This window comes from Alexandromys fortis, unplaced genomic scaffold (assembly GCF_014885135.2).
Source record: "Alexandromys fortis isolate MF-2015 unplaced genomic scaffold, M_Fortis_MF-2015_v1.1 scaffold_25, whole genome shotgun sequence".
Classification (NCBI taxonomy): Eukaryota; Metazoa; Chordata; class Mammalia; order Rodentia; family Cricetidae; genus Alexandromys; species Alexandromys fortis.
In genome coordinates this window covers 9,932,699-9,955,569 of record NW_026067904.1, presented here as the reverse complement: position 1 = coordinate 9,955,569, position 22,871 = coordinate 9,932,699, and the positions used below count along the sequence as shown (strand labels likewise).

Sequence of the window (22,871 nt, the reverse complement as noted above, 5' to 3'; positions counted from 1 at the left end):
TTATTTGTTTAATTTTGTAATCCAAATATTTTTTTTTAATAAGAAAACACAACCCAGAACAATTCTTAGCAGGAGAGTAACCTTTCTGTCACTTAATGCCAGGCCAACAGTAGGCCTTGCACTTCACTTTTGTTGATCTCTTATGAATTGTCAACATTGGGCATTCAATTGCGGGATTGTCTATATTTTAGGAAATACATTTTTTTTTTTTTTTTTTTTTTTTTTTTTTTTTTTTTTTTTTTAGCAAGACAGGGATGCTTTCCAAGTTTATTCCCAAGTGAGTGTAGCATGTGGCATTTCCAACCAAAATCAAGACAATAATCTTCCAAACATAAAACTCAATAAAAAGGAATATAGCCTGCAGGTGATGCCAAAAAGAAACTATAATGTTTACAGCACAGTAATTTAAGGCACTAAAATGAGAATCTTTTTGCTTAGGAAAATACCTTCACCCTAGAACACATAAAATGGAAACTTAAAGAAATACATTTTTTTACCTAAATTATTACTGGCTCCTGCTACTTAATAGAGAGAAGATTTAACATGCAGCTGAACTAACACGTACATTTAAAACTTCTCTCTCAATTTTTGAAGACAGAAGATTCCCACTCTTTACTCTAGGAAGTAGCCCAGCAATGATGCCTTACTCCCCACATGCAGTGGGATTGCATCCACCCTCATCCTTCCATGAAACTGAAATGTAGGTACTCACATGTGCCAGCACAAGGATATTCAGTATCCATTTTTTTGAGACCTGGTGTATTATAAGGGAGTATTAGTTATTATCATCTAGCCCTTGTTGAGAAGATTATTTGCCTTTTTGAACATCAACATTTTTAATTTAAAGGTAAAATCAACATTTTAATTTGAAATTGATCAGAGAAATTGAAGGTTGAAATGAATAGTGAATTGTCTTTTTGCATTTTATAAAATCTATTTTGCCATGTATGTTTGTAAACAGTACTAGATCATAGTCCTACCACCATGACACCTCATGTCATTCTGCTTTCTTGGGTAGTTAAGAAATAATATTTGGAGTCACTGGCATATATACTGAGTCTGAAACTACTGGAAAGTGAAAGATCATTTTTACTGATTTAACTGAATAGGTTTAATTATAGAAGAGATTTTCTGCATTTGATGATGTGCGCATGGAAGGAAGCCTATGAACAAGATTTAAGAACAGAACAGAGTGTAAGCAGAAGCAGCAGGAATGGTCAGCAACTAAGAAACGAGGGCAAAGGTCCTTTGAAGAAGGAGTCAGTGATTAGCAAGTAAGATAGAAATTGAAATCAAATTGATGCATTTTAAATTAGAAAATACTTTTCAAGATATGGTTTGAGTAGACTGAGGCTGGCCACATGTTCAATTGGAAATGCTGAAATAGAGATTAGGCATATGTGTTAATCTCTTCAGAATTTTAGTGATAATAGAAAGAAGCATATTGACTATGTAAAAGGCAAGCACTATTTGAAAAGGGTTGTGCTAAGAGTGCACGTAGTAGGCCAGTAGCCAGAAGTTATGGAGGGTAAAGATGGCCTAATCTAAAGAATGTCCTGAACTAGAAGAGGAACATAGGCGGACATTCACCTGTTGATGCACTTATTTAACACTGAGCAGATACCACAATGTGAGGTAATAATATACTGGGGCTGGCTGGCTCAGCTGGCTAGGCGACCTGTTACCAACCCTGGCGATCTGAGTTCAATTCCCAGGATACACAAAGTGGAAATAGTGAGCTGACTCCTACACGTTGTTCTCTGATCTCCACCCAGGCACTCCCCCACATGCATGCTCCCACACGTATTTACACACATATGCATGTGCACACCCAGTTGTAAATGAATAAAATGTGATTTTAAAAGCTTCAAGTACATAAAAGCCATCTGCCTTATTAATAAAAATAAGATGTACTTAAAAATAAGTTGCTTTTGTTTCTCTCCAAGGTTAAGGTTTTTTTGTTGTTGTTTTCTTTCATCTCTCAGTGTTAAAGTTTTACATGTTTTGTCTGTCACATATAATTTACAAAACTCAAGACAAGAAAGCAAGTAGTTTTGTCTGTCTGGAGTTGGGTTCTTTTTGTTTTTTATTCCTCCATGATATTTTAAAATTCAGCCCTTTATCATTTCCTTCTTGCTTAGAGCCCTCTTTAGTCCTTTATACTAGATAACAATGAATTCTTGTAGGTATCCTTCATTTGAGAATTCCTTGATTTATCGATGTCAGAGGGATATATTTGCTGAATATCCAAATCTAGACAGACAGTTCTTTCTGCCTGGTTTCTCCTTTAATAATAAATCTTTTCTCTTGACTTTATCTGTAAGAAGGCAGATACTCAGTACCAGATCAAGTGGTATTCCCAACATCAGAGTAGAGGCTAAGGTGGGTGATGGCAGTGGATTTTGCTGGACCAGAGAGAGAGTTCGAGTTATAATATCTTTTCATTTTGGCAGCCCGCTAGGCCATCTTGTCTGGTCTTTAGTATCCCCACCTCAGAGTCCTTACTGTTTCATGTGCCACCATATTCATTCTACTCAGAGGCTTCATTTTCCTTTTCTGTGTAGTCCATTTTCGTGTTAAGTCTTTATGCTGCTGGAAGAAATCGTTCACTGTAGCCTCTTCACCTGATTGTCTTAGTTGTTTAGATTTCAATGGGATCTTACTCAATACAAGTTGCTACTGATGTAGGTCATTTGTGAGGACCTCTTTCTTCACTACAGACTGTGGTAACTGGTTGCTTTTCTCACTTCTACACGGTGGTTAGCCATGCTGCAGCATGCCTATTTGTTTCATGGTTTGTTGTACACCTTTTTCTCAGGTTTCATCTCTTATATCTAGTACATCCTTTTCAGTTACATAACCAAATTCAGGTAAGTAAGTCCTCCCTTCAGTGAAGAAGACTTTTACTTGGATTTTCCTCAGATCTCACTCCAGGTACAGGGCTAAAGTCTCACTATGCTAGGGAAAAGGAAATATGGGTCATTCTCAAATCTTGTAAAATCAAGAAAGAGATTTAAAAACTAAAGGTAAGACTATACATTTTTATATCCTGTTGCTTACAAAATGCAAGTGGGACTGGCTGACAATTTCAGACATGATGGAAGCATGGCAGTCTGCAGGTAGACGTAGTGCTGGAGAAGGAGCTAAGAGTTCTATATCCCAATTGGCAGGCAGCAGGAAGTGAATGTCACACTAGACCTGGCTTGAACATTTGAGACCTCAAAACCCACCTGTTAATGATGCACTTCTTCCAGCAAAGGCACTACTCCAACAAGACCACACCTCCTAATAGTGCCATTCCCTATAAGCCTGTGGGGGCCATTTTTAGTCAAAACACCACACTGCCACATGGCATGTATTTAATGTCTATATCTCATGTCAAATGCTGACGTTAACTCAAGTCTGTGTAATTGTGCTTGCTATTTTCCAGAATAAAATTTGTATTCTGTGACTAGACATTCATCTATTATAAATATTATTGCCTATGGTATCAGCTGGAATAAAAATGTTTTGTATTCATAATAGCTGTCACAAACACCTTGGGACCAAACAAATCATTTGTGTCTCTTGAAGTTTACACACACACACACACACACACACACACACACACACACACACACACACAAAACCAGAAATGTAAAACCACAGGAATCCAACATAGATTAACATTAGAAACTATTACCTTACTTAGACCACTGTTCTTGCTCTGTTATTTCTGCTATTGTTTCAGATGCAAAGTATTCAGTAAGCTCTTGGAATTAATGTATTCTATAAGCTTAGTGACCTGGCCTTTCACTGTGAGCCAGTCTTCTCCTATAAGCCATCTTGGGCTCCTTTTTGTTAAAGGTTAATAACCAGAATAATGAAGCAGTTGGTTATTTATGCAGTTATGATTGGCAAAAGTTATTAGAACAGGAATCTGCCCAGAAGCAATGATTAGGTTATGAAAATGTTAAGGAATATTGAAACTAGTTACAATTTTTGACATTTAAGAAATATTATCCCTGTTCTTAATCATGATGATCTGGTGTAGAAGTATATGTATAGAGTAATCCCATTGGACAGTAATTCTTATGCCAACAGCATACCTAAATAAGTGCTGAGAGGGAGATTCAGAAATGATCTGAGAAAAAGGGAGAAAATTAAGAAGGGAGAACATTAAGAAGCTGGGAGGTGCCTGACCTATGAAGTTGGACTTAGTGTGTTTACATTGAGCATTCTTCACATGCTAGGAGCTCTGGGGGGAAAAAGGAGCACAGCAGAAAATTCCTGGTAACAGTATTAGTGATGTGATTATTAAATGCAAATAAAGACAAAAATTCAAAGTATAATCTCTTTATGCTTAATAGAGTTAGGAACTTAATGTATAAAATAGGCAATAATCATTAAGATAATGTTTACATAAAAATCTGACATTTCCAAGTGTACAAGTAAATGACATTTTCCCGAGTAACAACACTGCCACCATCTCACTCCAAAACCTAGTTCCAAACCTGCACCCATTGCCCAAGCTCCTCTCCTCCAGTCTTAGCAACACCAATCTACTTCCTTGTTTGACTTGCCTATTCTTGACTTCTCATAAAAATAAATGCTTATGATATCTACTCTATGTGTAAGTACTCTTTTTCATGACATAATATTTTCAAGGTTTGTATTATGACTTCCTCATTTATTTATGATCAAAAGATGTTTTATTTTATAGATACTGTTCTGTTGATAAATTGATGGACATTATTAAGGTTCTTGTTGCTTCTAAACTACTATAAGCAGGGCTGCTCTGAAGATGCCATGTATGAGTTTTTTGTTTAGACTTTTTAAAATTTCTTTCTTGGATGATGAGAGATATATTGGATTATGTAGTAAATTAACATTTTAAAATACTACTAATTTGTTTTTCAAAGTAGCGGTACATTTACATGCCTGTTAGATAGACTAGAAGGTTCCACTTGAGCATGTCCTTGTTAGACTTGCCTTCATGAGTCTTTGATTAAGGCTGTCCTACTGGATATAAAGTTCTTTCTCCTAGCGCATTTGATTTACCTTTCTCCCCGATATCCAGTTGTGGTTAGCTTCTTTTACTTGCTTGGCCATCTACATATTTCCTTTTGCAGATTGCCTCAGCCTTTGACAGTTTTTAAAATTAGATTAATATTATTTATGTTTAGTTATTGGATCTGTTTATATATTCTGAATATTAATTCTTTACCATATACACAATATCAACATATTTCATTTTGAGGCATTTTTTGTGGTTTCTTAATTCAAAGTCACAAAGAAGCACTTGTATGATTTCTTCTGAGATTGTTATAGGTTTTTTTTTCGTTTATTGATTTTTCTCTGCTCCCCTCCTTGCCTTTCCCCTCCACTTCAACCCTCTCTCAAAGTCCCCATGCTCCCAATTTACTCAGGAGATCTTGTCTTTTTCTACTTCCTATGTAGATCTATGTATGTCATTCTTAGGGTCCTCATTGTTGTCTAGGTATGCTGGGATTGTGATTTGTGGGCTGGTTTTCTTTATGTTTAAAAACCACTTATGAGTGAGTACATGTGATAATTGTCTTTCTGGGTATGGGTTGCCTCACTCAAAATGATGTTTTCTAGCTCCATCCACTTGTAGTTATTTTTTTCTGGTATGTAGTACTCCATTGTGTAAATGTACCACATTTTCCTTATCCATTCTTTGGTTGAGGGGCTTTTAGGTTGTTTCCAGGTTCTGGCTATGACAAACAATGCTACTATGAACATAGTTGAATATATGTCCTTGTGGCACGACTGAGCATCCTTTGGATATATACCCAAAATTGGTATTACTGGGTCTTGAGGAAGGTTGTTTCCTAAATTTCAGAGAAATCACCATACTGATCCAAAGGGACTGTACCAGCTTGCATTCCCACCAGCAATGCAGAAGTGTTCCCTTTTCCCCACAACCTCTCCAGCATAAGTTATAATCAGTGTTTTTTATCTTGGCCATTCTTACAGGTGTAAGATGGATTCTCAGAGTTGGTTTGATTTGCATTTCTCTGATGACTAAAGGTGTTAAAAATTTCCTTAAGTGTCTTTCAGCCATTTTAGATTCCTCTATTGAGAGTTCTCTGTTTAGGTCTGTATTCCATTTTTTTTATTGGATTATGTGTTCTTTTGATAACCAGTTTTTTTTTTTTTGAGTTCTTTGTATATTTTGGAGATCAGACCTCTGTCTCATGTGGGGTTAGTGAAGATCTTTTTCCATTCTGTAGGCTGACATTTTGTCTTATTGACCATGTCCTTTGCTTTAAAGAAGCTTGTCAGTTTTAGGAGGTACCATTTATTAATTGTTTAAGTGTCTGTGCTGCTGGGGTTATATTTAGGGAGTGGTCTCCTGTGCCAGTGTGTTCAAGTGTACTTCCCACTTTCTCTTCTTTGATGTTCAGTGTGGCTGGCTTTATGTTGAGGTGTTTGATCCATTTGGACTTGAGTTTTGTGCATGGTGATAGATATGGGCCTATTTTTTCTTCTACATGTCGATATCCAGTTATGCTAGCACCATTTGTTAAATATGCTTTCTTTTTTCCATTTGATTTTTTTTTGTCAAAAATCAGGTGTTTGAAGGTGTGTGGATTAATACCTGAGTCTTCAGTTTGGTTCCATTGGTCCTCCTGTCTGTTTTTATGCCAATACCAGGCTGTTTTCAGTATTGTAGCTCTGTACTAGAATTTGAAGTCAGAGATTGTAATGCCTCCAGAAGTTCTTTTATTGCACAGGATTGTTTTGGCTATCCTGGGTCTTTTGCTTTTTCATATGAAGTTGAGTACCATTCTTTCAAGGTCTGTGAAGAATTTTGCTGGGATTTTGGTGGGCATTTCTGTGGAGTTTGCTGTCTCAGGTCTGTTCAGTCCCAGATTGCTGGCTTAGTTCTGGTCCACCAATGTCCCTGGACTAGGTTCACTCCTGCTCCCATGGAGCTAGCTTTCTCAGGCCTACTCTGGCCTAGGTCTCTGGTTCAGTCTCACTCCTGTGGGATTCGTTGCCCCAGGCATGCCCCAGCCCAAGGTGGAGTTAGTTGCCTCAGCCCTACTTTGGCATAGGTTACTGGCTTTAATCTGTTTCTGTAAATCCTGGTCTGGATCCACTCCTTCCTAGGTCCCTGGCTTAGAATTGGTCCTGCAAAGGTCTTTGACTCTGTTCTACTCCCTCAGAGTTCCCAGGCTCGGGTATGCCCAGACCAGCAGAGGACCTGGCTCAGGCTTACTCCCTCAGAGATCCCGGACTCAGACTTAGACCCACAGAGGTTTCTGGTTCCTGCCTATTCCCTTTGATGTCCCAGACCAACGCCTGGACCCACAAAGGTCCTGGCTCAGGCCTACTCCCACTGAGGTCCCAGACTCATACCTGGACCCTTAGAGATCTCTGGTTTTTGCCTACCTCATTGAAGGTCCCAGATTCATGCCCAGACCAGCAGAGGTCCTAGCTCAGGCCTAGTTCCATTGGAGGTCTTAGACTCACGCCCAGACCCATAGAGTTCCTGGCTAAGGGCTACTTACTCCCTTGAAGGTCCCAGATTCATGTCTGAACCCTCATTGGTCTCTGGCTCTGGCTCACTTGCTCAACAGTTCCTTTCCCTGTATATGTTCCTGTGGTGTTCGCTGTGTCAGGTCTGAGATTGTTATAATTTTAACTCTTAAATTTAAATCATTGGTTTCTTATCTTTTTCCTTTCCTTTCCTTCTCTTTCCTTTTCATACCTTATCTTTTTCTTTCTCCTCTTTCTTCCTTTTCCCTTTTCCTTCTTTTTATGTCTGACTCTTTTGCCCAGTCCATCCTTGGGCACATGGGATTGCAGTCATACAGTCTATGCTCTGCTTCATTTTGCTTGTTTACATAATGTGATAGGTGTTCCTTTGCATAACTCTGCAAAGAACTAAGAGAAATGTCTCTTCACTGGGATGGCCAGTGCTACTTTCTTGTTGTTGTTGTTGTTGTTTGGTTTTGGTTTTTTGAGACAGGATTTCTCTGTGTAACTTTGGAGAACTCACAGAGATCCACTGCCTCTGCCTCCTGAGTTCTGGGATTAAAGGCATGTGTCACCACCACCTGGCTTCAGTGCTACTTTATTTATTAAAATTATTGCTTTGTGACTGGACACATACACTGCTTTTACCTGATGACTCCATGCTACTGCCTCTGACCAAATGTTGTTGTATTTCCGCTTTTGTCTTCTTTATTACAATCTGTATATGAACCAGTTTTTTCTCCTTAATTTGCAATCTCACCTCTTCAGCTACAGTATAGAGAATGCCAAGAACTTCTTAGTCTCTACCAGAAGTACCTATCAGAACAGCAAGAGAAGCTCACCATGTCACTCTCAGAACTTGGTGCTGCTAGAGCTCAGGAGCAGCAGGTAAGTGACCTCTTCTGACCCAGAAGGTTCCTTTTCCTTTTATGTTGGAAATCACATTATATGTATGCTGTTTTAAAATATACAAATATCTCTTGACTTCCCTGACTGTGGCCCTCTTCTTTTCCTCTCCTGTTGTTTTAGGAATCTAGTGATCAGAAACAGAAATTTGAAGCAGGAGGGGGTTACTGGAAAGATAGTTGATGGGATAAGAAAATGCACTGATGGTTACTTAATAAAGAGCAGTGGTTTCCTTTTGGAAAACCCTTTTCTGTTTTTAGTTCTTGAATAAAAAGTTACTTGGTGACTTCTGTATGTTTGCATGTATTAAATATTTAAATATATGAGTATTTATAAGTAACCACATAACATCAACTGATGAATATTTAGAACTGTATAAGCTTGTATATGTTAATTTGTACATTTAAATATACAAATGTTTATAAGTAACTATATGACATTAAGTGATAAGTATTCAGAGAACCTTGACTTTTATGATGTAAAATCAGATACTATAGCCACATTTCTGGCATTCTAACACTGATATTTGGTGTCTTTCTTCTGTTTTTATGAGTTTAAATCTTCAAATAGCAAAAAATAATCTTTATATATTAAGATAAAAGTAACTGTGTCATAAAAAATTCATATCATGAAAATGCAGGTAATGTGTTAACTGCCATTTCCCAAGTAGTGTCAAAAACTCAAAGGTCAAACATGAGGATTTCTTGCAAACTTTCTTAAGAACATTGCTGCTCAGGCAGGAGACATCTGCCTTAGATAGGTTAAGAGATTTAGCCAATGGAATCCTAGTTTTAAAACTACAATTTGCATATATGGAAATGTGAAAACAAAAATCCCAACAATATTAATGCTATGTTATGTGCTTTAGCTGAGTTGTTTAATAGACCATTTTTACTCTGTTTTCAGAAAGCTAGATTGTACAGTGACCACAGAGGGATGTGGCAGCTTATGTTATTTCTATGCATGCCTTCACTGTCTAAAAGGAGGTTGACAGCCCTGTAGGTGCATTTAGGCCAGAGTGCTTGTGAAGGTCAGTTTCATGTTCCTCATCACATTCCTGCTCATGCCCTTGGCATAACCTAGTTGAATGAGACAGCACAAAACAAAGGCAACTTATTTAAGAGGGAACTGCAGCAGGGAGACAGGAGAGCCTTCATTTAACAGTATTAGTAGAGTCTTATAATCCTAGGAGCATAGACTAGGAGCCAAGACATGATCACTAAAGTAAAAGAAAAGAAGAAAAAGAAAACCAACAGGAGGGAGGAAAAGAAAAGTTGATAGTTGGTAGGAAGACTCTAAGGAATACCTGGAAGAGACCCAACCTGAAATTGTGGACAAATAAAACTTCCTTAGTTGTTGTTGGTTTTTATGTAAGCTAAGTATGAATAATCTTTGTTAAACTGCTACACTTAGTCTAAACCTTGGGTGGTATAACTAAAAGAGATATTACATGAAAATATTGGTCAAGTATATGGAGAGAATATGCTCTCTAAAGGAGGTACCTAGTCTTGGGGTGTGACGTGGGGTAGATAGAACACTTGTGTAGCAAGTGTAAGAACCTGTGTTCCATCTCCAACTCAGAGAAAGACAGAGACATGTTGTAAAGAGAGCCTCTTGTTTGTTCCTGACTGCTCAGCCCCTAAATAATCACACAGAAACTCTATCATTTAAAACACTGCTTGGCCCATTAGCTCTAGCTTCTTATTGACTAACTCTTACATATTAATTTAACCAATGTCTATTAATTTGTATATTGCCACGAGGCTGTGGCTTACAGGGTAAAGTTCCAGCATCTGTCTCCAGCAGGGCAACATGACTTCTCCTTAATCCACCTTCCTTCTCCCAGCATTCAGTTTAGTCTTTCCCACCTAACTAAGTTCTGCCCTGCTATAGGTCCAAAGCAGTCCTTTATTAACCAATGGTATTCACATCATACAGAGGGGAATCCCATGACAGAGACAGAGGAGAGAGAGGTATCCTTGTTTTTTGCTTAATCCAGAGAACTTTTTGAACTATATGTTTCATTTTAAATCATGTCTATGTATGTGTGTTTGTGTGGGTGTGTGCACATATCTGAGGTGTCATATCTCTGAAGCTGGAGTTACAGGTACTTAGAAGCTATTCCACAAAGGTGTTGGGAATTGCACTCAGTCCTCTGCAAGAGCAGCAAGTGCTCCTGACTCCTGAGCCACCACTCTAGGTTAAACTATGTTTTCGTCAAGTACTTGATGATCAAGTTCTAAATGTCCTCATAAACAGTAAAAATGAAGCTGTGAATTAGAGGCAGCTTTGAGGCTCTGCTATTTGACTTAAAAAGGGAAAATGTCTTTTTTTTTAAGGGAGAATAAGGGTCACTTCCTTTGTTGTCTGGTTCATACCTTGTGACAGGCTTCTCTAAGCTGATCACTGGGAAGCCCCCTCTTTTCTTTTCCTGCTTTCCCATAGGAAGAGGACTATACTGGCCTGACTTCTTTTCACCTCTCCTCATCATGAAGTCTAGTGTTCTCTTAATGTATTCACAACTAGCCTGTGCCCATCTTTGCAGAGCACTGTGATATTATTGTAATTAGTTTATCCATCCACTTCTTTTGCACAGTGTTCTAAAATCAGGCATACTGCTTGTTACATAGGTGGTGCTATGCTCTGACTCTGGTATAAGGATCAGAGTGACCTCAAGTAAGTAAGCTAATGATCCACTTCAGGGTTCTAGAAAAATAAAAAGACAAAAAAATACAGCAGATGTCAAGAAATAATAAATATTAAGGCAAAATAATGAGATAAAGAATACATTTATGATGTGGGAGTGTCATATATCAATCTGTTGATTTCATTGGTTAAGCAATAAAGAAACTCCTTGGCCCTGATAGGTTAAAACATAGGTGGGAGGAGTAAACAGAATAGGATGCTGGGAGGAAGAGGAAGTGAGCTCGTACTCGACAGCTCTGCTCTCTGGAGCAGAGGCCCTGCTTCGCTTTCCTGGGCATACGCGATGAAGCTCCGACCCAGGATGGACGTAGGTTAGAATCTTCCCGGTAAGCGCACCTTGGGGTGCTTACACACATTATTAGAAATGGGCTAGTCCAGGTGCGAGAATTAGCCTAGAAGAGGCTAGATAGAAATGGGCCAAGCAGTGTTTAAATGAATACAGTTTGTGTGTTGTTATTTCGGGCATAAGCTAGCCAGGCGGCCGGGGTGCTGGAGACGCAGCCCCGCTGCTCTTATTTCAACACATTTATAATATATAGACTCAAAAAGCTGGTAATTTGAAAGATAAAGATGGTTGACAAGCCTCTAGCCAAGCTAACCAAAGGTGAAAAAACACCCAAAACAAGAAATTAAAGATAAAATGGAAATTGTTACAGCAGACCCTAATAAATTCCAGAGGAACATTAGGGAATACATGGAAAGCTTATATTCCAATAAATTGGGAAATGTAGACAAAATTAATAAATTCCTAGATATATGTAGCCTAATAAAATTAAATCAAGATTATATCAACTTTTTAATCCAATTACAAGCTATGTTAGAAGTGATAATTAAACATCTCCCCATAAAGAAAAGTGTAAAACAGATTCACTGTTGAGATCTACCAAACTTTTAGAAATGACCTGCTAACAATACTTCTCAAAATATTTCACAAAGCATAAAGGGGAGAAATGCTCTGCAACTCATTCTACAAAACTATTATTTCTCTGATACCAAAACGTTCCTGTGATACAGCCAAGACAGAAAAGTTTAGATCAATTCCCTTGATGAATACAGATGCAAAAAATCTGCATATCAAATTTAAGAACACATAAAAAGATTATCACAGCCAAGTTGGCTTCATGTTAGGGATACAGAGTTACTTCAATATACAAAGATCAGTATATTTAATATGTTCTATAGTTATACATCAGAACAGAAATCACAGGATAATCTGGTTAGATGGAGGAAAAGCATTTGAAAAAGTTCAGTATGCTTTTATGATTAAAAATCTGAGGAATCTAGGAATACAAGAACATATTACAGTGTGGCAAATGTTATATACAGCAAGCATATAAGCCAAAATGACTATAGTAAGTGGAAAGAAAAGTGAAACAATTTAATCTTAAATCTGGTAGTAGACAGGAGTGCTCACTGTCTCCTGGCACACTCAGACTCTTTCCTAAAACAACATAGAGTGTTCTGAGTCTTCTCCAGAACATCCAGACAAGAGAAAGAGAAAAGGGACACACCTAAAAACTTGCAAAAATATCAGAAACACACACTGGAAAAGACTATTCAACTAATGGTGCTAGGAAAATGAACCCATATTTTGCACACACACACATACATGGGACATGGAGTAAAGAGAAACACGTCAAGATACAGACATAGGCAAGACTTTCTTTAAAGAAAGTGGAATTTATGAAATTTAAAAGCTGCTTCCCCACTGCAATGGAAACTATCAATAAAGAGATGACCCAAAGTATGAAAAGAATTTTTGCCCCCTATACTTCTGAGAAATAGGTACTGTCTCCAATATCCTACAGAACTGTACAATTAAAGTATAGTCCCTAACAAAAGGACTTTGATTTTTTTTATTCAACAACACAAAAAAAGGTGTAGCACAAATTTTAATTGTTAATAATAAAAACCTGGAGTCAGCAATTAGGAGTGAAATTGAAGGATCAAAGAAGCATGACAGCCAGTCACTAGAGAGTTCTTATGTCTACCAATGATTAGACCAAAGGAGTGATCCTGTCTCTATGAATCCTGACCTCCTGTCTCCTGCTTTAATCCTCTCTCTGCCCAGTCATATTACTCTTGTTTCCACCTCCTCAGTGCTGGGATTAAAGGTGTGTGCCACTACTGCCTGGTCCCTATGGCTAACTGGAGACTTAGCTCTGCACTCTGATCTTCATGCAAGCTTTATTTGTTAGATCACAAACAATCCTGAGAGAAATAACCCAGGTCCAAAAATATGAATATGGTATGTACTCACTCATTGTCCAGTGTAGACAGCATACTATCAGCAATCGAGGCAAAAGCACTTTGTTTCCTAGTTGTTTACTTTTGCCACCAAAAAAGGAAACTATGTGGAGTTTCTTTGATGCCCATCATCTTCTCCAAAGTATATTGGTGCTGCCAGGACCAAAAATGTCTCATTTTGATTTAAAAAAAGAAACTCTGTTATTAAAACATCTTAAATGCCATAGTCTGTAGATCTCGGAAGTATTTGAAGACATCCTATCTAACCTATATCTCTGTTTGACCTTGAAAACATTCCTAATATGACTACAAGATCAGTTGTAATAGGTTACTAATTACTAACCTGCATTTTCTTATTATCCTAAATAGTTGGTAATAATAACTTTCAAGAACTAGAAATTTGTGTTACATTGTTAAATGATATGTATGAGTGCAATGCCATGGACAAGGGTAGAAATGTATGTACAGTATATTCTAACAAATTTAATCTCAAATTTATATCATTATACAAAATTTGTATACGATATACAAATGTCCAATCCATTATAAAATATTTAAAACTATTATTCATTTTTAAAAGTAGGTTCAATAATCTACTTTTTTTATCTTATCACATGTATATCCTCCCTTTTTTCTTTTCAGAGTATATTCAGTAATCTACCCTTTTATCCTACAATGTCTGTATTTCCATTTTTTCTTTTCAGAATAAGAACCCTGAATCTAATATCCTTTGCATATAGCTTTTTTCCTGACCATTGCCAGTAACAACTTGTAACCCCTTAAATAATGACATGTATCTATAATCCAGTAAATGACGAAAAAAACAACCCAACCCACCCCTTGGGAATGTGGGTGTCATGTTTTTAAATTTACTGCCAGTTGTCTGGGGGCAATAATATCTTTAGGGGATCCTGAAAAGGAAAGTTTGGGTTAATTGTCAAGTCTTAGAAGAGTTAGCTGTTTCATTTATTGTCCAGTCTATGTGTAATGGGAAAGTGCAGTTTTTGAGGTAGGATCATCTCAGCTAACCACTTTAAAAACTGTTCTGAGCAGTCTGTAGTCCAAAGCCAAACTTTAGGTGGTATTTTTCAGCTTAATTGTGTTATCATAGACTTACTTGGTTTGTTTGTCGTTAAGGGACTCCATCCTTATTTTGGAGACTGCATAGGTCACTGTTAGGCATGCTCATGGATCACTGCAGAAAACTGATAGAGACTCAAACCAGAAATCATTTACAGAAAGGTATTTAAAGCCTATTTCTAGAATTAGTTATTTCTCGATATAACCATTAATATCATGACAAAAAGTGTCTATTGTTATATCACCCTTTTCATTTCTGATTTTGTAAATTTGGATGTTCTCTCTCTGCCTTTTGATTAGTTTGGATAAGGGTTTGTCAATCTTGTTGATTTTCTCAAAGAACCAGTTCTTTGTTTTGTTGATTCTTTGTATGGTTTTCTTTGTTTCTATTTTGTTGATTTCACCCCTCAATTTGATTATTTCCTGTCTTCTCCTTTTGGGTGAGTCTGCTTTTTTTTTCTATAGCTTTCATACATGCTGTTAGGTCATTGATGTGAGCTTTCTCTACTTTCCTTATATAGGCACTTAATGCTATGAACTTTCCTCTTAGCAATGCTTTCATAGTGTCCCATAGATTTAGATATGCTGTGCCTTAATTTTTATTGACTTCAAGGAAGATTTTAATTCCTTCCTTCCTTCCTTTCTCTCTCTCTCTCTCTCTCTCTCTCTCTCTCTCTCTCTCTCTCTCTCTCTTTCTTTCTTTCTTTCTTTCTTCCTTGATCCAGGAGTGGTTCAGTAGTTGACTATTTAGTTTCCATGAGTTTGTAGGCTTTCTGGGAGTAATATTGTTGTTGAATTCTAACTTTACTCCATGGTGATCTGATAAGGCACAGTGGATTACTTCAATTTTTTTGTATCTGTGGGTGTTTGCTTTGTTAGCGAGCATGTGATCATTTTTAGAGAAGGTTCCATAAGGTGCTAAGAAGAAGGTATATTCTTTTTTGTTTGGGTGGAATGTTCTATAGATGTCTGTTAAGTCCATTTGATACATTATATCTGTTAGTTCTCTTATTTCTCTCTTAAGTTTCTGTCTGGTTGACCTGTCCATTGTCCAGAGAGGAGTGTTGAAATTTCTTACTATTAGTGTATGGGGTTTGGTGTATGATTCAAGTTTCACTAATGTTTCTTTTATATATGTATGTGCTCATGAATTAGAGGCATAGAGAGTCAGGATTGAGACTTCATCTTGATGAATTGTTCCTGTTATAAGTATAAAATGTCCTTCTCCATCTTTTCTGACTGATTTTAGTTTGAAATCAATTTCGTTAGATATTAGAATAGCCACACCTGCTTGTTTTTTAGTTCCATTTGATTAGTAACCCTTTACTCTGAAGTAGTATCTTTTTTTGAGGTTGAGGTGTGTTTGTTGTAAACAGCAGGATGCTGGATCCTGTTTATGTATCCATTCTCTTAGCCTCTGTCTTTTTATAGGTGAATTGATACCATTGATATTAAGTGATAATAATGACCAGTGGCGTTACAAGGAGAGTTAGCTCCTGGCCGCCCAGCTAGCTAACATCCAAAATAACCACACAGAAACTGTATTAATTTAAACACTGCCTGGCTCATTAGCTCTAACTTATTATTGACTAGTTCTCCATATTAGTTTAGCCTATATCCTTTAATGTATATCACCACAAGACTGTGGCTTACCAGCAAGATTCTGTCCAGCGTCCGTCTCAAGCAGGAGCTCCATGGCGTCTGCCTGTCTGCCCTTCTTCCCAGCATTCAGTTCTGCCTACCTCTGCCTACCTAAGTTCTGCCCTATCAAAAGGCCAAGGCAGTTTCTTTCTTCAACCAATGAAAACAACACGTAAACAGAAGGACCTCCTACATCACAGTGGTTGTTAGCTCTGGTTATCTTTCAGTAGTAGTGTTTCTGTGTTTTCCTTCTTTGGGTTATGCTGGTGGGGGGTTATTAGATGCCTGTGTTATTGTGGGTATAGATAGCTTCCTTGGTTTGTGGCTTTCCTTCTAGTACTTTCTGTAAGTCTGGGTTTGTGGCTACATATTGTTTAAATCTGTTTTTGTCATTGAATATCTTGTTTTCTCCATCAATCAAGTGAATTAAAGCTTTGCTGAGTACAGTAATCTGGGTTTGCATCCATGGCCCCTTTGTGTCTGCAGCACATCTATGCAGGACCTTCTGGCTTTCATGGTTTCTTTTGAGAAATCAGGTGTAATTCTGATAGGTGTTGTAAATAGAAGCGGTGGGCTACATTCCTGGCACCCGGCTGCCTGCACGGCTAGCTTTACCCGAAATAATTACACAGAAACTATATTCTTTTAAACACTGCTTGGCCCATTAGTTCCAGCCTCTTATTAGCTATCTCTTACATATTGATCTAACCCATTTCTAATAATCTATGTAGCCCATGAGGTGGCTTACGAGGGAAGATCTTAACCTGCATCTGTTTGGAGTGGGAGAATCATGGCGACTCTCTGACTCAGCTTCTTTCTCCCAGTATTCTGTTCTGTTTACTCCACCCACCTAAGGGTTGGCCTAGGCAGTTTCTTTATTAATTAACCAGTGAAAGCAACAGATTAGAAAGAAGTCACTCCCACATCAGATAGGTTTTCCTTTATATGTTACTTGACCTTTTTCTTTTGCAGCTCTTACTATTCTTTCTTGTTCTGTATATTTTGTGTTTTGATTACTATATGGTGAGGGGGTGGTTGTTTTTTTTTTTTATTTAGTCTGTTTGGCGTTCTGTAAGCTTCTTGTACCTTCATAGGTATATCCTTCTTTAGGTTGGGAAAGTTTTCTTCTATAATTTTGTTGAATATATTTTCTTTGCCTTTGAGCTGAAATTCTTCTCCTTCTTCTACCCCTGTTATTCTCAGGTTTGGTCTTTTCATGGTATCCCAGTTTTCCTGAATGTTTTGTGTTAAGAATTTGTTGGATATATTGTTCTTTGGCTAATGGCTCTGGAATCTTCAGCGTCTGAGATTCTTTTTTCTGTTTCTTGTATTCTGTTGGTTATACTTGTCTCTGAAGTTCCTGTTCATTCACTCATATTTTCAATATCCAGAGTTCCCTCGGTTTGTGTTTTCTTTATTACCTCTATTTCAATCTTCAAATCTTGAACTCTTTCCTTCACCTGTTTGATTGCTGTTTCTTGGTTTTCTTGGGTTTCTTTGAGGGATTTATTAATTCCTTCCAGCTTTTTGTTTGTCTTCTTCTCCATTTCTTTAAGGGAGTTTTTCACTTCCTCTTTAAAGGTCTCTATCATTTTCATTAAGTAACGTTTAAAGTCATTTTCATCTATATCTTCTGGGTTAGGGTGATCAAGTCTTCCTATTGTGTGTCTGCTGAGTTCTGGTGCTACCATATTGCTTTTTAGGATGTTGGAGGAGTTCTTGCATTGGTGCCTTCCAGTCTCTTCCTTCAACTCATATGTCTCTTATTTTCACCAAGAATTGGTCTCTAAGGAGCTCATAGGGAACGATGCATTGGGGGCGGGGTAGATGGCTGTCTCTTGTTGCCTCTTCTTAGTAAAATAGCTTTTGTTAGGTTAGATAACTGGTCCAATACATACTTTTCAAAACTTCTGATTATAAAGCCTATTCTTTTCTACTTTTTACCTTCTTAGACTCTTGCTTATTTTCATAATAACAGCTTGTGCTTACACAGCATTTATTCTGTATCAAATACTATTTTAAGTTCTTTGTGTACATTGACATGTTTAATTCTCACCTTAACTTTATAAAATAGGCACCATTATTACCCTTTTCTGTGGAGGTCAAGGCGATAAAATAACTTGCTCAGAGTCAATTACTTACAGCTGTAATGAGTGGGACCCAGATTCTAACAGAGTGCAAGGTTGTTACTGGAGCAGATGAAAATATCTATATTTGTCTTAGCTTTTTGCTGCGGTTTTTTTGCAAAGGCTTCAAACTTAACAAACAGTAAATAGCTGGTTGAGTTCCTTTTCTTTGAATCTCTGAGATGTTATTGAAACACTAAACATCCTCTGATAGCTTAGGTTTCTGTTGCTAGACAAGAAATAGCTAACAAAAGGGTATGGGGAAGGAGGAGAGAGGGAACTATGTTGTCATGTTTGTCTTCCTACATGAACACCTCCAGATGAAGAAAAGGAAAAAAAATTTCTCTGAAGCATCCATTTTATTTTGCTGTTCTGGAAGGCAATATTCATCTAGTTTTCACTGTTATCACCAGGTAAAAGGTAGCAGGCATTATTTCGGCAAGTTTTTTGCAAAGTATTTCTATTTGTGAGTTAAATATTTGTTCCTGTTGGAACTCTTGTGTCTAGCTTGATATGCACATAACTTTTCCTTTCAGTCTGTTTTTGATAGCACAAGACTTGGAAGTTCAGGAAAACCGCTCTGGAGTACTACCATTGTGCCTTTACTTTCTTGTATTAAACTCTTTGCATTTTATTAGTTTATCCCCATTTTTTTAAGGAAAGAATAGCGAAAGAAAGAATAGAAACACATTGTCATACAGAATGGATTTTAGACACGTTGCTATGAGTCATTCATTTGTATTTTGATGATTTTTAACACCTAGGATTTAGAAATGTATTTACTGACTGACTTCCTTTTTCATAAAAGGTATTCAAAGATTATAAACTTTGCAGCCAGACAGTGGTGGCACACCCCTTTAATCCCAGCACTCGGGAGGCAGAGGCAGGCAGATCTCTGTGAGTTCGAGGCCAGCCTGGTCTACAAGAGCTAGTTCCAGTACAGACTCCAAAGTTACAGAGAAACCCTGTCTTGAAAAACCAAAAAAAATAAAATAAAATAAAATAAAATAAAAATAAAAAAGAATGTAAACTTTCCGAAGTGTCTCCAGTTTTCCTGTACTCCCCACATTTTAAACAGGTTCTTGGTTAATAGTAGATTATGTAAACATTATCTTGCTGAGTTTCAATTTTTTTCTAATTTTAAAGTAATCTGTAAATTTTTCTTCATTTTGCAAGTCCTGGTTTTTAGTGGCATTCAGATAGAAAGGTTTAAACTCACTTGTCTTTCTTCTGTGCTCAAGCATATCAGGCCTTCCTCATGGTGAGCAGTTACCAACAGCAGCTGTTGCTTGTGCTCTCTCTATGATCATGATGAAATTCATGAGATTAGTGTCTGAGAAGCAGTGAGAAGCTGAGTTAGTAATGGCTGTTTATTTGCAAAACATTCCAGAGAGCAGCCTCTATTGCTGAAATTTTCACATCTTTCTCTTCCTTCACTGGACTCTCTTTCCCAGTTCTGCAGATTACCTTCCATCTCTAATGCTGTAACGTCCTCAGGAAAGGATGCCTATTCCAGAGCAGTGATCTAGCAATCTGCTTTAAATAGAAATACCCTTTTGTCTTGACTGCTTTACAGTAGGGCCTCAAATTGTGTCTCATCTGGAAAATTACATGGTGATTTAACCAATAGAAGCCATAATTCAGTTTCTTGAGCCAGTCATCACTTCTTTCTTTCATCTTTTGTTTGCAGTCATCAAAGATACATGAAGTACGTACTGAGAAGGCATGGGATATTTGTAAGATTGGCATCTGTATTAGTTTCATGTTAGCTAAGGAGAACACCTGAGATTACTTGTACTTTTCTTTTCGTGGGTATGTCCCCAGTAAACTAACATTCAAAGACAAATGAGTTAGAGACTTTGGTCTCTACTGGCATACCAAATGTCTAACCTTTATGTCATTGGTGGCCAAAGGAAGACATTATCTTTGAAAAATAGGAAAGGATAGTCAGTTCCTAAGCGGGGTGGGGAACCTCAGCCTCCAGAAAGTGACTTCTTAAAAAAGTCTTCATAAGACATAAATGAGGGCAAAATTTCTTTTGTAAAATTATAGGAATATTTTGAAGGATACAATTAAGAACAACAGTTTAGGAATTTATGGGTCTGCTCAATACCATCAGGACCAAGCAGGTAGAGATGGACACACACCTGACCAAATGCCAGGAGACAAAAGACAGAAGCTCTGCTCTAGGGAACAGTGACTACATCTTGGAGGCTAAGCCATCATTTTGTGACTATGGGTTGGCGATTCCATATCATAGTTGAGAGGTGGAAAACCCTAGAGAATGGCTAAAGGAGCCCCAGATTATGTTCTTTTAGGAACCTTAAAGCAAGGCAGAACAAACACAATTTGTTTAAGCTAGTGCGTTCTTCTTCCTTTACATTGTTTGTGATATCATATACTGTTAATTTTGAAACTGCAATAATATGTCCATTTTGGTGCTAAGAGTTTGTCACTAAAGCATTCACTAGATCTGCAGTTATTTTAGATTATGCAGGGACTTAATAGACAGCTTAGCTCTCCATTAACAATAGTCGTGGGTCCATTAAAAGGAAAATGGAGAAGGTAAGCCATACATACACCTGGAAGAGTAAAAGACAATTTTGAGTTGGTGCTTTGAAATCCCTTACTAATTTTGGGAGCAATAAGAAGGCTAAAATGTTACTCACCTTTGAACCTGAGTAATACTGATCAATTATATATCACAATTAGTTTTCAGGAACTGCGAGAAAATCTAGAGTTCTGTTCTAAAACATAGACAACTACTTGACAGCAACTGGGAGAAAACAAACTAGAAAACCCAGCATAGAAAAATTTTATAATAATCAAGTTGCCTGTTTTGTGACCTTTTTCTGGGAAAATGTTGACCAAGTTTATTCAGCCTCATATAGTTTACCAAAATAATAGCCTGAAAAGAAATTGCTAATCAACCTTAGTGAATTTTGGGAGATTACCTATTGGACCATGGGTAACTCTATGATAAATTGATGACAACTCACACACACTGCATTTCTGAAACTCTCTGCCTAATATTCAACTAGCTCCAGTGAAGATACTCACCTTCTCTATCAGTTGCTCCTGCTTAATGTAGTCTTAAGGAGGGGCCTGGTGAGTCTGTGACCAGGCCGCAAGGGACTCTGGAGTGTGATTTGTAGTATCCCACTTGGTCTAGTTAAATGAAGGGTAAAATGGAGTAAGCCAAGCCTCCATCATCAGCATACTATCTAAATTTCCATTAATAAGGACTGTTTAAATAAATTATGGTATGTTATACAGAAACTGAAGTTTTCATTCAGGTGTTGAGTATTCCATAAACCACAATGTAATTACGTTATTGAGTGTAGATTGATAGTGATTATTTTAAATGTGAAGTTCTTAAATCTTGTTTGTGTCAAAGCTAGTATTCCCATTGTAGTTTCTATAATACCACCATTAGATTTATGCTGAAGATATTATTACTTCTTAAAAATAGTTAAATCAGATATCTTTGGCAAAAAAATAAATTTAATACTTGAAATGTCAAATATAAATTTAAAAAAGAAGCAAAATTTTCCAAGATGACAGGTAAAGAAAGTCTGTAAGAACTTTGTACATGGGGGACATCAGCTGTAAGGAAAAGTTTCTTTAGAATTCATGGTAGTTATCTAGAACAATATATTCTGAAGTCTTAGCTGTGTGCACAACAGTTCACATTTCCTTTAAGAGTAGTCTTGTGTACTGATCCTGCCAGCTAGGAATAGTTTGCAAACAGTCTGTGTAATTGTCCATCCACGCAGAAATGAGTTTAGGGCAGTTCATTTCAAACTGAAGTTCCAAAGAGGTGAATTTCAGCTGATGAGCACAAGTCTTCATGCTAAGTACTGCCTCTCTCACCCTCATGAAATAATTTTAGAAGTACTTTTTAAATTAAATTTTAAAAGCTATTTTATTTTAAGGATTACAAGTATTGGCATTCAAGTGAATTGCCTTGGAATCTAATGACCACACCTCCCTAAAATATTTTAATTGTTTTAATAGTTTTTCCTCAAAAAAAAAAAAGATTCAGAATAGCTACTTTAAGTAAAGTACAACAGTTCATTCATCTTCATTGAAAACTTCAGACCATAAAAAAAAGCATGAAGCTGGACTGTGCACTGTTTAATTTTCAAATTGGATTTTTCATTATGTTCAATGATAACTTTTTATTTTTATAAAGTTGCATCTTAGTCTCCTATTGGACACCAGAAGGTTTTCGGCAAATGATCTGGATGATATCTGAACAAATAAATGGAATAAGTCAGTTTACTCTTTCAATAAAGTGCTAGTAATGTAATCCATTATTCTGTTCAGTATTATAATATCTTTAAAATTAAGCAGAACATTAGTAGCGATGAAGCTCATTTTAGTCAATACATTTCTGTAATGAACCCTGCTCTATATGAATCTTTTTCTATGAAGGAAAATGCCTTTAGCACAGTTCCTGAATTCTGATTCTGGAGTTGGACTTTATAATTTTAAAAATATACTTAGCAGGATATGTTTGTATTTGTTTAATGCTTATTGGAAGTTTCTTGAAAGATTTCTCCAAGCAGTGGAAGCATAAATGTTCCTGAACTGTTTTTTTTTTTATTGAAAAGAAAAAAAAAAGATTTCTCCTCCTCCCAGCCTCCCATTTCCCTCCCCCTCCTCCTGCCCTCT

General features: G+C 37.0%; 1 protein-coding gene across 7 annotated transcripts in view; it reads left to right on the top strand.

The window, feature by feature from the left end:
- Kiaa1328 (KIAA1328 ortholog) overlaps positions 1–22,871 on the top strand; it is a 262,267-nt gene that overhangs the window by 87,351 nt on the left and 152,045 nt on the right. For all 7 annotated transcript variants that reach the window (XM_050134867.1, XM_050134866.1, XM_050134871.1 and 4 more), the window contains one exon: positions 8,249–8,376. In XM_050134867.1, the coding sequence (XP_049990824.1) occupies positions 8,249–8,376 (128 nt within the window). The remainder of the gene's footprint in view (positions 1–8,248; positions 8,377–22,871) is intronic.